Consider the following 16,553-nt stretch of genomic DNA (forward strand, 5'->3'; position numbering starts at 1 on the left):
ACAAGTCTGAAAATCAAGCTTAAAATCAATCATTCATTTTTGGGGCTAGGTAAAAAAAATAGGTGAGCCCAGTAAAGATACTCTCAGTCTTCCCAGATCCCTCAAAACATAAAGTCTTTGAGTTTCTACAGCGATTTTGCCTCCTGTTTCAAAATCCTTTCTACAACATCCTGAGAGGTAGGCCCCAGGGTCAGAGAATATTTTGGGGTCAGTGAGCTCACTACCTTAAAATGCACTTGTCCAACTTTGGCCTGTTGGCTTTAATTGTTGGAAACTTTTTTTTTAAATATTGAGCTTTCTTAAAAAAAAATGCTTCCAATAATCTGCATTTGTTCGTCCTACTTATGACCATATTGATTATTCTTCTAAATGACAGTACTTCAATTTTCTGAAAGCAGTTATTATTCTCTTCCTAATTTTTATAATAATTTGTCTGTGTATAGCATTTTACTTTACAAAGCACATTCACATGATTTATCTCTATTCTATACAACAACCCTATGTGGTAAGTAGGCAAAGACTGTAAGGAAATATTCAGAGGCCGAGTGACTTGTCCAAGATCACAGTGCTAGTAAATCCGGGGGTTGCTGCAACATGCTGGTTTCTTAGAAGTTATATTCTTCCAGTTGCTCCAACTGTTCTTAGGATATGATATGATTCTCACACCCACTGGTAGACATATCAAGCATTTATCATGAGTATGGCACTGTTTTCAGTGCTTTAAATTTGAGAGAAAAATAATATTTGCCATCACTTTAAGGGTTTTCTTACAGTACTTTTCTCCAAACACTACTGAACAGAAAACAGAATATAAGTGATTAAGTGGCTTGTCCAAGGTCATGGCATTCATTAAAAAAAAAAAGAAAAAAAAAGAAGAGGAAGTAGAAAAGAAACTGTGAAATAGGAACTAAATGACGCTAAAACGGTATCAGAAATTCTCTTTCAGTCGCAGATGTTGCTTTGTTTTATTGTGGCAAATACACATAATATAACATTTACCATTTTAACCACTTTTAGGTGTACAATTCAGTGGCATTAACTACATTCACAATGCTATGCAGCCATCACCACCATCCATTTTCAAAACGTTTTCATCATCCCAAACAGATCACTAATGTTTTATATCTAGTGAAACTAGTTAATTGCTTTGCTCTGGCTTACCCTAGGTACAAAATAAAAGACAAAACTCCTTCCCACTGACTTTAAAAATAAATTACAATACAACTCAGATTTGCATGCTACTATCTTGGTTGTGAATATAAAAAATCTTTTGCAACATACGCTGTGGCATATAAGATAAAAAAAGGCCTCTACTCAGAGGGCAGCCACATATGCTTCTCAACCAGCAGCCAATTTACTATTTAAACCATAACAGACTGAGATGATGTTTGATTATTTTTATGATCTAGGGCAGGCAGACACGATTCACTGTTCCAGAGCTGGGGCTGAAGCAGGCAGAGGATCAGTAACTGTCTGCCTCCAGGACTGCTGTAAGCAATGACAAGGCCATGCTACGAAGATCTTACTGGTATTTGCCACCAAAGGCAACAATTTCCCGCAGCTGGAGCCACTGGGCTCCCACCTGCAACTGCAGCACCGTCTAGGAATGTAGACTCGATACTGTTACAAGGACTGCAGGGGGCACAGTTTCAGGTCATTTTGGCTCAGAGCCCTCAGGGCCGAAATCTGGTGATGGCACTGCTATTCCTCCTAGGACCAAGTGTCAGTGTGAGATGGCAATTCTGGCAAATGAGTCCTTGTCTCCGTAAGTTGTCTAGGACCTCAAAACCTCGAGTCTGCCTTGCTCTTGCCAGTTTTCCAAGGGACTCTACATGTAGAGTCGCACTAAGTCCACACACCACTGCCCTGAGAGACTCTAGTCTTTATCAGTGGTTCTCAAATATTATGGGCTTGCTAAAAATCCCCCGGAGGGCTTGCTAAACCACATATTGCTGGCCCTAACCCTCAGAGTGTCTGAGTCAGTAGGTCCGGGTTGGGGCCTGAAAATTTGCATTTCTAACAAGTTCCCAGGTGATCCTGATGCTGCTGGTCCAGGGACTACACTCTGAGAACTGCTGGTCCAGCTGTTATGGACTGAATTGTATCCCCCAAAATTCATATACTGAAGCCCTAACCCACAGTGTTAATACAGTAGACTGTATTTGGAGACAGGGCCTTTAGAGAGGTAATTAAGGTCAAGTGCATCATAAGGGTAGAGCTCTAATCTAACTACTGTCATTATAAGACAAGGATGATACACCAGGGGAGTGCACGCACAATGACAAGGCCATGTGAAGACACAGGGAGAAGGTGGCCATCTGCAAGTCATGGAGAGAGGCCTCAGGAGAAACCAACCTTGCTGATACCTTGATCTTGGACTTCCAGCCTCCAGAACTGTGAGAAAATAAATTTCTGTTATTTAAGCCTCACAGTCTGTGGTATTTTGTTACGACAGCTCAAGCTGACTAAGGCATCAGCTTCACCCGTGTTCTTGCCACTGTGTTCTACTTGCCAGGATGCCATCAAACTGAGGCCTGAAGGGTAGGAAAGGAGCAGCCAATTGACAGCCCTGAGAAAGGCGTTCCCAGCAGAAGGGACTGCACTCCCTGTAGTCCCCAGCAAGGAAAGCGAGGCTAGCACCATGATGAGGGAGAAGGCACAGAGGGCCAGAGCACAGGCCCGTGCCTGCAACTCCAAGGAGGGCAGGTTGTGACCAGATAAGCCCAAACTGAGAATGACCTGTAACTAGCAGCTTTGGAATTTGAGTCTCTAGATTTCCATGTAATTATGCAAAAAAAAAAGGCATAGCAAATTTTCTTTGATTAATATTCAAATTAGCATGCATTCTCTGAATACTGACATTGGAAGGAGGGCCAGAACTGAGGTACATAGTGCAGAAAAACATTTAAATTTGTTGTAGTTCATTTATATGTGCAAACAAATTTTAGTCTGGTGTTAGAAAGGCTGCAAAATAAAATTAAATTAAGCAGTAAACCCATACATACATAAGCAAGAACAAAGGACATGCAAGCTTACTGAATCTAACTTACCTGGACAAATACAATGGCTTGTTGTGGATAATAAAGAGAGGCAGCTAATCCCATGAAAACAGGTGGATACACCAGCTTCTTTATTTTTGAACCTATTAAAAAAAAGGTTATGGACACCATCAGAATATTCATTATCTTTACCATTACAGTTTGTGTCATATATCTAACATTGAGTAAGACTTCTTTGGTCTTAGACTGACAGAGAATGTGCCTAATATATGAACCAAAAAGGACCACCACATTTTCATAGCTTTAGGAAGATACAATTCACACAACTCACCCACTTAAATTGTACCATTCAATGGCTTTTAGTGTATTCACAGAGGTACAAGGCCATCACCACAATCAATTTTAGAAGTCATCACCCAAAAAGAATCCCCACATCCGTGAGTAGTCACTCCCCAATTCCTCCATGACCTCCAGCCCTAGGAAACCATTAATCTACTTTCTAACTCTATGGATTTGCCTACTCTGGACATTTTGTATAAATGGAATTATATAATACATAGTCTTTTGCACCTGGCTTTTTTCATCAATACAATGTTTTCAAGAGAACCACCATTTCTAAGGAAACAGAAAAAAAGATTGTTTTAAAAAGAAAACCACACGTTATTTTGGTTTCTAAGGTTTACATTCTTTCATAGTAAACTGGCTTCCTATTTAAATACTGAATGCAAGCATTCCTCTCCTCTCCTTTCCAATACCCCATAAAAATAACAGTAAAAGAATAAAACACAGATAATAAGCCCACAACAAAGAGAAAATGTATGGAGGGGCTATTGGCTATTAAGAAGGGTCAACCAAGGTTCAGAAAACGGAGAGTGGATGGGAGCAAAAGAACAGACAGCCTTTAAATCCTGAGGAGGGGCCACAGCAGAGGAGGGAGCAGAATGTCCCTGGCAGCCCAGAGATGTCAGGTACCATGCAGGGTGGAGAGGGCAAACAGGGATCAAAATAGGGGGAGAAATACAAGTCCTGTGCGTGGACCAGGTGAGCCTCTCCTTCCTCCATGCCATGCCTGTGCAAAACTGCCTGTGGCCATGCCATCTCGCCAGACAAAATCTTAAAAGGGGGCAGGGTATCGCTAAAGAAATGCCATGGATTTGCTGCTAAGAACCGAGACAGCTGGTGTGAGTGCATGTGCGTGTTAGTGCTGAAGACTCCAGCCTTCCTCAGGTGGGCACTGTCACCCCCCCCACCTAAGGGCAGGCCCCTTTTGGCTCACCCTGAGGGAGAACCTGCTTGCCAGCAAGCCCCATCTACACGCAAAATGTTATTAGAGTTTCAATTGCCTTGTTCTTTCTTGTTTTGTTTTTTGCCTTGTTCTTAAACATGACTGTACAACTGAGGAAAGCTGAGGAAAGCCTGCAACATACAAGAGAAGATCAAGACAAGCAAGAAGGAAAAATGACCCTAAAGGAAAGAGAAGAACTTAAAAACAAAACTAAACCTGTTATTAGGTATCATCAATAAATTCAAGAAGCTACTGCATTAAAAGAAAAATGAGTTCTGTGAAAAGAGAGCAGAAAAGAGCTCTTGGAAATGACCAAAGTAAACTAATGCAAAAAGAATAAAATAGTCAAGAAAATACAAGAGACACATGGGGTCAGTTTAAATAGCTCAATCACAAATGAATTCGAGTTCAGGAAAGAAAAAGAATGAGAGGAAATTTTCAAATAAATACAAGATATATATTTGCCTACAGCTGAGGGCTGCAAGCCACCAAAATGCCCAACCAAAGAATGAAAACATCTATATGTAGTCACAGCACCATGCAAGTTTAGAACACTGAAGACTAAGAGAAGATCCTCAAAGCTTCCAGAAAAAAAGAAAAAAATGAATCACTTCATAAGGAACAATCACGCAGACTGGTTGCTGACTCTCACACCTGCAACGCTGGGTGCTAGAAGATGCAGCCAGAAAAGTTTTGATGGAGAACAAATTCTACAACCAACCAAATGATCACTAGGTATGAGTCCTTTCAGACTTGCAAAAACTTGGTAAGTTTACCTCCAACATAGGCTTTTTTGAAAGTGACTTAAGCATGTAGTTCAACAACATGGCAGCAAATCTAGGAGAAGACAACACGGACCCCAGGCAAAGGGGGTCAAACCCAAGAAAGCGTGGAGCCATGGCCCAAGACAACAGCTGTGTTGACTGAGTCTCAGTCTAGACTGTGAGAATACGTAGAGCCCTGGGAAAGGGGAAATGAACAGACAGAAGGATGGAGAGCTGGGAGAAATGAGAATGAGATTAAGAAAACTGGTAGAGGGTAAAACTGGAGAATACACTAGAAATGGACTTGACACAAGAAACAGTCTCCACTCAGAGGCACGGGGTTTTTGAGATGGGACGCATATAGATGCTAGTGCAATGTATGTTACTCACATTTACAAAGAAGAATGTAAGTGCTGTTTATCGGTCTTAAACTTTAAACAGACAAATCCCCCAAAATGGAACTGGGGTTACAGAAGAGAATACAAATACTATCAATCTAGACTCTTAATATTATGTTTCTCTCCCTGTCCTATTGCCTTGACCGAAAGGCTATAATTACTCCAGAAGAGAAAAGCCTTTTACACCCCTGGAAGCCCACCTGTACACTTGAAGCTTTAAGCACCTGGGCAGCTCATGAAGGTGAGGACCAGGTGGAGGACAGCAAACCCTCCAACCAGCCATTTTTCACTCCTCTAGGGAAAGCTGATAGGCAGCAGCTCTTGAGCTTCTAGCTCCTAGTGGTTCACACAATGAGCTGGGGGCCCCAGAACTTCTGGAAGAAAGTGCAATCCCCTGTCTCCCTGCCTATCTCCACACCCACACCTCCCAAGAAGCCAGTGGTCTAAACTGTAACCGTCAGCATTGCCAGAGGGGAACCACTGGCTGCCAGTGCTGCAGGGAGCCACCAGAAGGCAACAATGGTGGGCAACGACCACCTGCTACCCTTGGGTGTCCTGGTTGGGCCCACTTCCTCTGAATGATCATCCACTCATCGCTCTTCCAGAGAAGTACCTCTTGTCCTCACCACAGTCCTGGCCACCCTCACCACCATTATCTGCTGAATGCTCAAGAAACCTATCCACATGATCCAGCAATCCCTCTTCTGGGTATATACCCAAAGGAAATGAAATCAGTATCTTGAAGTATCCCATGTTCATTGCAGCATTATTCACAATAGCCAAGACATGAAACCAAACTAAGTGTCTTTCAATGGAAGAATGGATAAAGAAATTGTGGTATATATTTACCATGGAATATTATTCAGCCTTTAAAAGGAAGGACATTGTACCATGTGCAAAAATATGGATGAACCTGGAGGACATTATGCTAAGTGAAATAAGCCAGACAGAGAAAGAAAAAACAGTGCAAGATCTCACTGATATGTAGAATCTAAAAAAGTCAAATACATAGAAGCAGAGAGTAGAAGGGTGGTTATCAGGAGTGGGGAGGTGGGAGAAATGGGGAGGTGTTGGTCAAAGGGTACAAAGGTGCAGCTATGTAGGATGAATAAGCCTAGAGATCGAATGTACGGCATGATGACTACAGTTAGTGATACTGAACCCTGGACATTTACTAAGAGAGGAGATTTCAAGTGCTCTCATCACAAAAAAGGTAACTATATGAGAAGATATATTAATTAGCTCGACTCTAGTAATAATTTCACTATGTATACGTGTATCAAGACATCATGTTGTACACCTTAAATACATATAATTTTTATTAAAAAATAAAATTAAAATAAATAAAATGTTAGACTGAAAAAAAAGAAGAAAAGAAACTCCACCAGGAGGGACCTTCTGAGGACCTGCTGCCAGCATAGGGGACCAGGAGGGGCCTGAAAATCATTCTGACCACCCATGAACATACCTACCCTCCCACTCCCCACTCATCTTGCTTAGGGACCCCCCACCCCAATGTTGTTTACCTCAGGCCCTTGTACCCCAGCACCCACGGGAAAAGATCTGTTGTTTGGTACGTGCGCATGAGTATGTGTGCATGTGTACTTTTCTGAAAAAGAATTAAGGTTTTAAATTATTTTAATACAACCGAGCCCTCTCAGGAAAAGGAAGAAGAGAGAGGAACAAGCAAGAAAACAAAAGCAAAGGCAAAGGACCCGCAGTAGTGGTGTCCTTCTGCTGCTGTTCTGCCCAGGAGAGCATAGTCCCCAGTCGTCCGCAGGACAGTTACCACAGTGGATGTGCAGGAGATAAACACAGTTTAAAGAGCACACATGGCACAGGGAGCTCTCTTTAGGGCTGTAAAACTGCTCCACGTGCTCTACCCATGGAGAGGGAAGGAGGAAGCTAATCTCACTTGATTCCACGTTCCTGGCTCCCTAACACCCAGTCAAATTCCAACACCCTGGCCTTGGGATCTTCATAAATTCTAAACACTATCTAAATAACATAGGAATGCTTTCCTAGACAGCTTTACAGAAGGAAGGGAAAGAAGTTTGGGACAAAAAGCTGGTTCAACTATTGCCCAAGCTGATTAGTAACAACAAACTGCATTTAATTCTTATATATTCTGCACAAGACGGGAGGAAGACACAAAAACTACAACAGGAGTTCATTCCACACACTGGGGGAGTGGCACCAGGGTAGCATTCTTCCAGATTCTAAAAGTGCGGTTAAGGCATGTATAGGAAGGGTTTGTTTGTTTGTTTTTGTTTGTTTGTTCTTTTGTGGTACGCGGGCCTCTCACTGCTGTGGCCTCTCCCGTTGCGGAGCACAGGCTCCGGATGCGCAGGCCCAGCGGCCATGGCTCACGGGCCCAGCCGCTCCACGGCATGTGGGATCTTCCCAGACCGGGGCACGAACCGTGTCCCCTGCATCGGCAGGCGGACCCTCAACCACTGCGCCACCAGGGAAGCCCCGGCATGTATAGGAAGGTTTTTAATATTGAGAAATGGTTATCAACTAGTCTCTATAGTTATCTTTTATGGGGACCGATTACAGGGTTCATAATCTTTATAATTTAGGAATTTTTGTGAAGTCTGAATTTTACAATCAATGAAACTTCAAGTAGCTCATAAATTCATCTCATTATAATGAAGTATTTTATCATCCTGTATTTCCTATAAATGTTTTGTAATCCAGCAGTAAGGTGTAGTAATATCTTTAAGTTGATATTTGTTAGCTTTTAATTCTAAGTATATATATATATTTTTTGCGGTACGCAGGCCTCTCACTGTTGTGGCCTCTCCCGCTGCGGAGCACAGGCTCCGGACGCGCAGGCTCAGCGGCCATGGCTCACGGGCCCAGCCGCTCCACGGCATGTGGGATCCTCCCAGACCAGGGCACGAACCCATGTCCCCTGCATCGGCAGGTGGACTCTCAACCACTGCACCACCAGGGAAGCCCCTAATTTTAAGTATATTTTTAAAAACTATTTATTTATTTCACTGCATTAGGTCTTAGTTGCGGCACGCGGAATCCTTGTGGCATGAAGGCTCTTCGTTGCAGAGCATGGGCTTCTCTCTAGTTATGGCGCATGGGCTCTAGAGCACAGGGGCTCAGTAGTTGTGATGCACAGGCTCTCTAGTCGTGGTGCAAAGGCTCCAGAGTGTGCGGGCTCAGTAGTTGCAGCACGCAGGCTTAGTTGCCCTGTGGCATGTGGGATCCTAGTTCCCTGACCACGAATGGAACCTGCGTCCTCTGCACTGGAAGGTGGATTCTTAACCACTGGACCCCAGGGAAGTCCCTAACTTTAAGTATTTTTACAAGTTTTTATCGTCACTGACTGAAGGTACAATACATCAAGAAATTAATAAACTCTCCATTAAATCACTGTTACTAGGAATAATAGCCTGATCTTTTATTTTAATATAAATTTATTTTATTTATTTTTGGCTGCATTGGGTCTTCAATGTTGTGCATGGGCTTTCTCTAGTTGCAGAGAGTGGGGCCACTATTCGTTGTGGTGCGTGGACTTCTCATTGAGGTGGCTTCTCTTATTGTGGAGCATGGGCTCTAGGCACGTGGGCTTCAGTAGTTGTGGCACGTGGGCTTCAGTAGTTGTGGCACGTGGGCTTCAGTAGTTGTGGCTCGCAGGCTCTAGAGCGCAGGCTCAGTAGGTGTGGTGCACGGGCCCAGTCGCTCTGTGGCATGTGCAATCTTCCCAGGCCAGGGCTCAAATCCACATCCCCTGCATTGGCAGGCGGATTTTTAACCACTGCACCAACAGGGAAGCCCTAATAGCTTAATCTTACTAGTGAAACATTTACAGTTTCTCAGGTGTGACAGATCTCCATTAATGAAAGTTCACTCTTTCTGTATCAAAGAGCAACAGGAATTTGACCAAGTAAATGTGCCTATAAAGGACAACTAATTTCTTTTTCTTTTTTTATTCTAATTAATTTTTTATTGGCGTATAGTTGATTTACAACGCTGTGTTAGTTTCTGCTGTACAGCAAAGTGAGTCAGTTATACATATACATATATCCACTCTTTTCTATACTCTATTCCCATATAGGTCATCACAGAGTATTGAATAGAGTTCCCTGTGATATTCAGTAGGTTCTTATTAGAGAAAATGATCTTTTTTTTTTTTTTTTTCCCGGTACGCGGGCCTCTCACTGCTGTGGCCTCTCCCGTTGCGGAGCACAGGCTCCGGACACGCAGGCTCAGCGGCCATGGCTCACGGGCCCAACCGCTCCACGGTATGTGGGATCTTCCCAGACCGGGGCACGAACCCGCGTCCCCTGCATCGGCAGACGGACTCTCAACCACTGTGCCACCAGGGAAGCCCCTGATCTTTTTTTTTTTTTTAACATCTTTATTGGGGTATAATTGCTTTACAATGGTGTGTTAGTTTCTGCTTTATAACGAAGTGAATCAGTTATACATATACATATGTTCCCATATCTCTTCCCTCTTGCATCTCCCTCCCTCCCACCCTCCCTATCCCACCCCTCTAGGTGGTCACAAACCACCGAGCTGATCTCCCTGTGCTATGCGACTGCTTCCCACTAGCTAGCTATTTTACGTTTGGTAGTGTATATATGTCCATGCCACTCTCTCACTTTGTCACAGCTTACCCTTCCCTCCCCCCATATCCTCAAGTCCATTCTCTAGTAGGTCTGTGTCTTTATTCCCATCTTGCCCTTAGATTCTTCACGATCTTTTTTCTTTCTTCTTAGATTCCATATATATGTGTTAGCATACAGTATTTGTTTTTCGCTTTCTGACTTACTTCACTCTGTATGACAGACTCTAGGTCCATCCACCTCACTACAAATAACTCAATTTCGTTTCTTTTTATGGCTGAGTTAATATTCCATTGTATATATGTGCCACATCTTCTTTATCCATTCATCTGTCGATGGACACTTAGGTTGCTTCCATGTCCTGGCTATTGTAAATAGAGCTGCAGTGAACATTTTGGTACATGACTCTTTTTGAATTATGGTTTTCTCAGGGTATATGCCCAGTAGTGGGATTGCTGGGTCGTATGGTAGTTCTATTTTTAGTTTTTTAAGGAACCTCCATACTGTTCTCCGTAGTGGCTGTATCAATTTACATTCCCACCAACAGTGCAAGAGGGTTCCCTTTTCTCCACACCCTCTCTAGCATTTATTGTTTGTAGATTTTTTGATGATGGCCATTCTGCCCAGTGTGAGGTGATACCTCATTGTAGTTTTGATTTGCATTTCTCTAATGATTAATGATGTTGAGCATTCTTTCATGTGTTTGTTGGCAATCTGTATATCTTCTTTGGAGAAATGTCTATTTAGGTCTTCTGCCCATTTTTGGATTGGGTTGTTTTTTTGATATTGAGCTGCATGAGCTGCTTGTAAATTTTGGAGATTAATCCTTTGTCAGTTGCTTCATTTGCAAATATTTTCTCCCATTCTGAGGGTTGTCTTTTCGTCTTGTTTATGGTTTCCTTTGCTGTGCAAAAGCTTTTAAGTTTCATTAGGTCCCAGTTGTTTATTTTTGTTTTTATTTCCTTTCTCTAGGAAGTGGGTCAAAAAGGATCTTGCTGTGATGTATGTCATAGAGTGTTCTGCCTATGCTTTCCTCTAAGAGTTTGATAGTGTCTGGCCTTACATGTAGGTCTTTAATCCATTTTGAGTTTTCTTTTTGTAACCAAAAGTATATAATTTCTTTCATTTTATTTTTTTACAATTTCTATATATGTTTAAAATCAAATATACTGGAGAAAACAACCACATCAATTATACATCAAGAAGGCCATATTCAGGAACTAATTCATTATTCCAAAAACTGGTAAGTGAAAAGAATCAAATGTATATGTTATGTCTCCCTTATGAACTGTTTAAAAAAAAACTACAAAATTGTACCTACCTCTAGCCAAAAGGAGTCCAACAACTCCAGAAAAACCAATAACACCAAGTCTTGGAAAAAACCCAGGAGGTGCATTTTGGAGATATTCATAGCTGTCTATAATAGAATCAGACCAGGAAACAGTTTTATAAATTGCTCATTAAAAAACAAAACATGTACATCAACTATATTTCAATTAAACATAAACAAAAAGAACAAAACAAAAAAGTCAAATATAAGCAGCGTATGTAGTAGCAAATGCTTTTCAAATAATGTATTCTTTGCTTTCTGTTAATATGCTTCTTTTCAACAAGTTCTTTTTATGTAAGAGATAAACATGATTTACTAGTTACATCGCAAGTATCCAATTTTCAAACACTTTTTAGCCTGATGACATTCTGACAATAAAGTAATGTTAGATTACCTTCATATTCCTGAAGGCAACAGATCTGAATCAATTATTCATAAGGGCAGAAAGACAAATACAGGAACCCCTTGCTATCCAAATAGAGAAACAGAATAAATTTGGATAAATCTTTGGATAGATCTGTCGCTATCTGAAGCTTTGCTGCTTGCTCTCTAAAATTCAGGAACCAAATACATTAGACTCAGGAAAAAAAATGTATCTTTTGCCATCTGAATTCATTATTTAAACTCAAGAATAACTCTGGATAATGAAGGAAATTTGTAGTGCAAGTATATGCAGGAAATAGTCACTGTTGATAGATAAAATAAATACAAATAAATGCAACATGTGAGTCTACTTGCCACGCCTGACCATGCATTATGACCTCATTCGCATGAGGCCGCCTCTCCTCTCCCCTGAGCCAATGCCACCAAATAAAAGCTAGCTTAAGTCCTACCTCCTCAGAAAAGCCTTTCCTATACTCATCAGCCCACACCCCTCTTTCTCCTCTAAAGTCCCACCATATTTATTTTCTCTACCGTCATTTGGTGCCTAATTGTACGGCCCTTGTTTTTAATTATTCAGGGTGTATTTTATGTCTCCTCAAAGAGAATATCTGCTCCTTAATGGTGGACTGCTTAGACTTCTATGTCATTTTCCCCCAGTGGTAAATAGTGGATGTTCACTCAACAGATACTTATTTGAAGCCCTGCTAGGAGTTAATGGATACTGAATGAATTAACAAAGGGATTTCAGCTAGGTCACGACTTGAAAAGCCTGCAGGTCTCTCAACCTCATCTTCAGCACTCCCGATCTGCTTCCAGTTCCCGGCACATGCAACACTAAGTCACCACTCCAAGTCTTGGTCATGCTGTGCCCTCGGTGTGGAATGCCTCCCAATTCCCACCCCCATGTTTTGGTGTGGCTAACTGTTCCTTCAAGACTCATCTCAGAACTCCTTCCCTGACTGCTCCCATCTCCCCAATCTCTGTTAAACTAGTCTCTTTCCTCTGTACCTTCAATGGTGGTCTACGACTGTCTCTGTATTTGTGCTAGTATTGAATACTTTATTATATGCACCTCAGTGGCTGTGACCACTGGCTCAATCAGCCTCTCTCTTCAATGCCTGCCATGATGGTGACTTAACAGACGTACATGGAACTGAATTAACTGGAATACTCAATAATTCACTCGTCTAGATAATACTAGGCATGTGCCAGTTATCCTTTTCTTGGCTTCTTTGGGAAATGTGGTGATCATTTTAAATACTACTATAGGGCTTGTGTTCTTTGCACCAATTCCTGTCTGGCCTTTTACTTATTTTGCCTTTAACCTGGTTTTAACTTTTCATCCTCTTGTCTGGGTCATTTGAGGCAATTTTCTGCTTCCCTTTATTTTTGCCTACCAGCATGGTATTTTCAATTCTAGACAGGCACACAGAGCAGGTGATAGAAGGACACCCAGATGCCTTGGTGAGCTGAGCCAAAGTGGGAAAATCACAAAGAAATGGGAAAGAAGATATGCTGTAAGACTACACTAAATATGAAGCCCAGCTTCTAGCAACATGTCTTGGCTATGACTCCTGGGAAATGGACTGGTTGCCTTGGCAGACAACAATGCAACTCATAATGGAACGTTTCTTCTTAAGTCTTTGCAGTAACTATGAGTCCAGGAGAAGAAAAAAAAGACTCATATTGCAAATACTGCCTACTGCTGTGAATCAATGGGGAATGATAGGCGACAATGAAGAGACACCTCAGTCACACATATAGATAAAAGATCAGGAGTTCTTTAGCGTCCTCAGGTAAAAAATGAAGGTAGCAAAGTACCTAACTGCCAAGGTTGTTATGAGGATTGTACATAAATTAATATTTTCAAAGCACTTAGACTAGTTCCTGACACCTAATAAGCACTAAATAAGTGTTTATAAAATTAAGATATTAACATACATGAATAATTTAAAGAAGTGGTAAGCTACTAATATGTCTGTCTTCAAATGAAGAATTTACTTATATAGTAGTCTCAGGGGTATCAGTGTATCAATACTATGATAATCTTCACTAAGAAATAAATTGTACTCATGCTTATTTTATTGTCACGGAAACACTTGTAAAAACAAGAGGATGACTGGCTGAGATGTCCAATAAAGGGAATGAAATATGATCAATGTCTATTAATTTATTAGTTCCTGATATTAGTTAGAACATAGACTGTGAAACCAGTTTATGAGTGTATGTGTTAAGTGAATGTGAAAAACAATCAAAGGCGATAAAGAACAAATGAAAACATGTAAGAACACTATGAATTATGCAATAAAGCCTTTCCTAGGCACACCAGCCCAGTTTCTTCCTGCCTCTAAACTTCTGTAACATGTATTAATAGCTGTGCCAATGAGCTATCCTGATTCTGAAAACCTATAGATGAGTTAGGACATTGCACCTGGAGATAGATTTAAAGAAAGAAAATCCAGTGTATCTGCATCTGCTAGGCCAACAATCCTAATGATCTTGAAGAGACTTACCTGAGTGTTTGGGGACACTAGTTCTCTGAAATCTGATGAAAAAAAATAGATTCTTTCCAGAAAAATCCAAATAGCTCTAAAATTCTACATACAATTTTAAGGAATTCACAGATCTCCTGGAGCCCATCCATGGCCTCTCAGTTAAAGAATCCAATGTCAAAAAACAAAAAAAACAAAAAAAAAACAAAAAAAAGAATCCAATGTTAAACAAACTGATTATGCCTAATTAAAAATCGACTTACCTAACCCCCACTGAACCAAACTTTGCATCTTGGGCTTAGTTTGGGAGTACATTTCCTAAAAAGATGAGAAAAAAAAGAATTAATAGGATTTGCTGATTAGAAAGTAGCAATAAATATATTTGTCTTTACTGAATAAATTATCATGTTATTAGCACTTTCTGAACAAAGGGATATACTCTCTACCTGGGTTTTTTGTGTTGTTTTTCCTTTTCTAATTTCCCCTTCACCACAAATTGCTCAGCAGAATGGCTTATTATTGCCACAGGAAGCAAACATTTCAAGTAGAGTGGTTTCAACAACCCAGCCTTTTCGTTCTTCTATTGAAATTGAAGAGGATGAAAAAAAATCAATCCCCTTGATAATTAAAGTGGATATTCTTTCCCTGTGAGATTAAATCATTCATATTAAGTCTATTTCCTGATTTGCCATGATTTTAGAGCCTATATCTGAAAACTGCCCATTTGAAGCAGGAATGACCAGCTTTAATGGGACAAAGGAGTCTATATCCATGTTTGGAGAAACATTTACCCCAATTGAGCAAATGAAGTATCAACATTCTCTTAACCACAACAGTAAAAAGGCTTTGTACATGAACATCAGATGATCCTAAAGAAAGCAAGGGACTACTTCAAAAAGTGTACAGTAAAGATGGGAAAAGAGATATGTGGGTATCAGAAGATATCAGAACCTGTTGCCACATGGAAAAGGATTTGTTTATTTTAATTCAGTTCAAGTCAGAGCAAGTTATCCTAATACTGTTAAATGGCCTTAAATAATAAGTGCTGAATTTGGGGGAGGACATAAAGAACATTAAAAAAACCTGAGTGCTGCTTCATTAAAATCCATTATTAGTTTTTTTCTGCACATGAAAAGAGAAAAACTACAGATCAATGTCTAGACTGACTGCCCACTTCTTTTGCTAGCATAATCTGTTTACTATGAAGAAAAATTAAATCAGCTCTTGAAGAAAGGGACTAGAACTTGTAGGCCTGAAAATGGAGCCAGGAATGAGAAAATTTTTCATTCATGAAGACTTCAATCTATAGGAAAATAAAACCAGTGTAATCACACAAAAAAGCTTTTTTTTACATATAACTAGTACAAATAAACATGTTGATAACTATTCTGAGGGGTTTTGTTGCACTAAGCATCATGCACAGATGAAAATGTAAAAACCAAAAAGCAACCTTGGGTTGAAAGGTAGAGACAAAGTACTTTTATAACTACAAAAAAAAAAAGAGCAAGAGAGAAATAACAGTAGTCATGCCTACATGATACAGAAATATTTGCAAATGTGCTGACCTTATCTTAACCACTGGCAGATGGTTTAAAAATCTTCTAGTCCATTCTCTACGTCTGCGGCTTTATTCCTGTCCTGCCCCTAGGTTCTTCAGAACCATTTTTTTTTAATATTCCATATATATGTGTTAGCATACAGTATTTGTTTTTCTCTTTCTGACTTACTTCACTCTGTATGACAGACTCTAGGTCCATCCACTACAAATAACTCAATTTCATTTCTTTTTATGGCTGAGTAATATTCCATTGTATATATGTGCCACACCTTCTTTATCCATTCATCTGTTGATGGACACTATGTCCTGGCTATTGTAAATAGAGCTGCAATGAACATTGTGGTACATGACTCTTCTTGAATTATGGTTTTCTCAGGGTATATGGCCAGGAGTGGGACTGCTGGGATGTATGGTAGTTCTATTTTCAGTTTGGGTTTTTTTTATTGTTTTTTTTTTGCGGTACATGGGCCTCTCACTGTTGTGGCCTCTCCCGTTGTGGTGCACAGGCTCCGGATGCGCAGGCCCAGCGGCCATGGCTCACGGGCCCAGCTGCTCCACGGCATGTGGGATCTTCCTGGACCAGGGCACGAACCTGTGTCCCCTGCATCAGCAGGCGGACTCCCAACCACTGCGCCACCAGGGAAGCCCCTATTTTCAGCTTTTTAAGGAACCTCCATACTGTTCTCCATAGTGGCTTGAGGACACGGGGAGGGGGAAGGGTAAGCTGGGACAAAATGAGAGAGTGGCAATGGAC

General features: G+C 40.9%; 1 protein-coding gene across 1 annotated transcript in view; it reads right to left on the reverse strand.

Moving 5' to 3' along the window:
* APOO (apolipoprotein O) overlaps positions 1–16,553 on the reverse strand; it is a 57,673-nt gene that overhangs the window by 15,626 nt on the left and 25,494 nt on the right. Inside the window, exons 4-6 of the mRNA XM_029241493.1 lie at positions 14,505–14,559; positions 11,357–11,452; positions 3,051–3,142 (exon numbers count right to left, since the gene is read on the reverse strand). Coding sequence (XP_029097326.1) covers positions 3,051–3,142; positions 11,357–11,452; positions 14,505–14,559 — 243 coding nt within the window. The remainder of the gene's footprint in view (positions 1–3,050; positions 3,143–11,356; positions 11,453–14,504; positions 14,560–16,553) is intronic.

This window comes from Monodon monoceros, unplaced genomic scaffold, assembly GCF_005190385.1.
Source record: "Monodon monoceros isolate NGI ecotype Baffin Bay Population unplaced genomic scaffold, NGI_Narwhal_1 Super_Scaffold_22, whole genome shotgun sequence".
NCBI classification, from domain to species: domain Eukaryota; kingdom Metazoa; phylum Chordata; class Mammalia; order Artiodactyla; family Monodontidae; genus Monodon; species Monodon monoceros.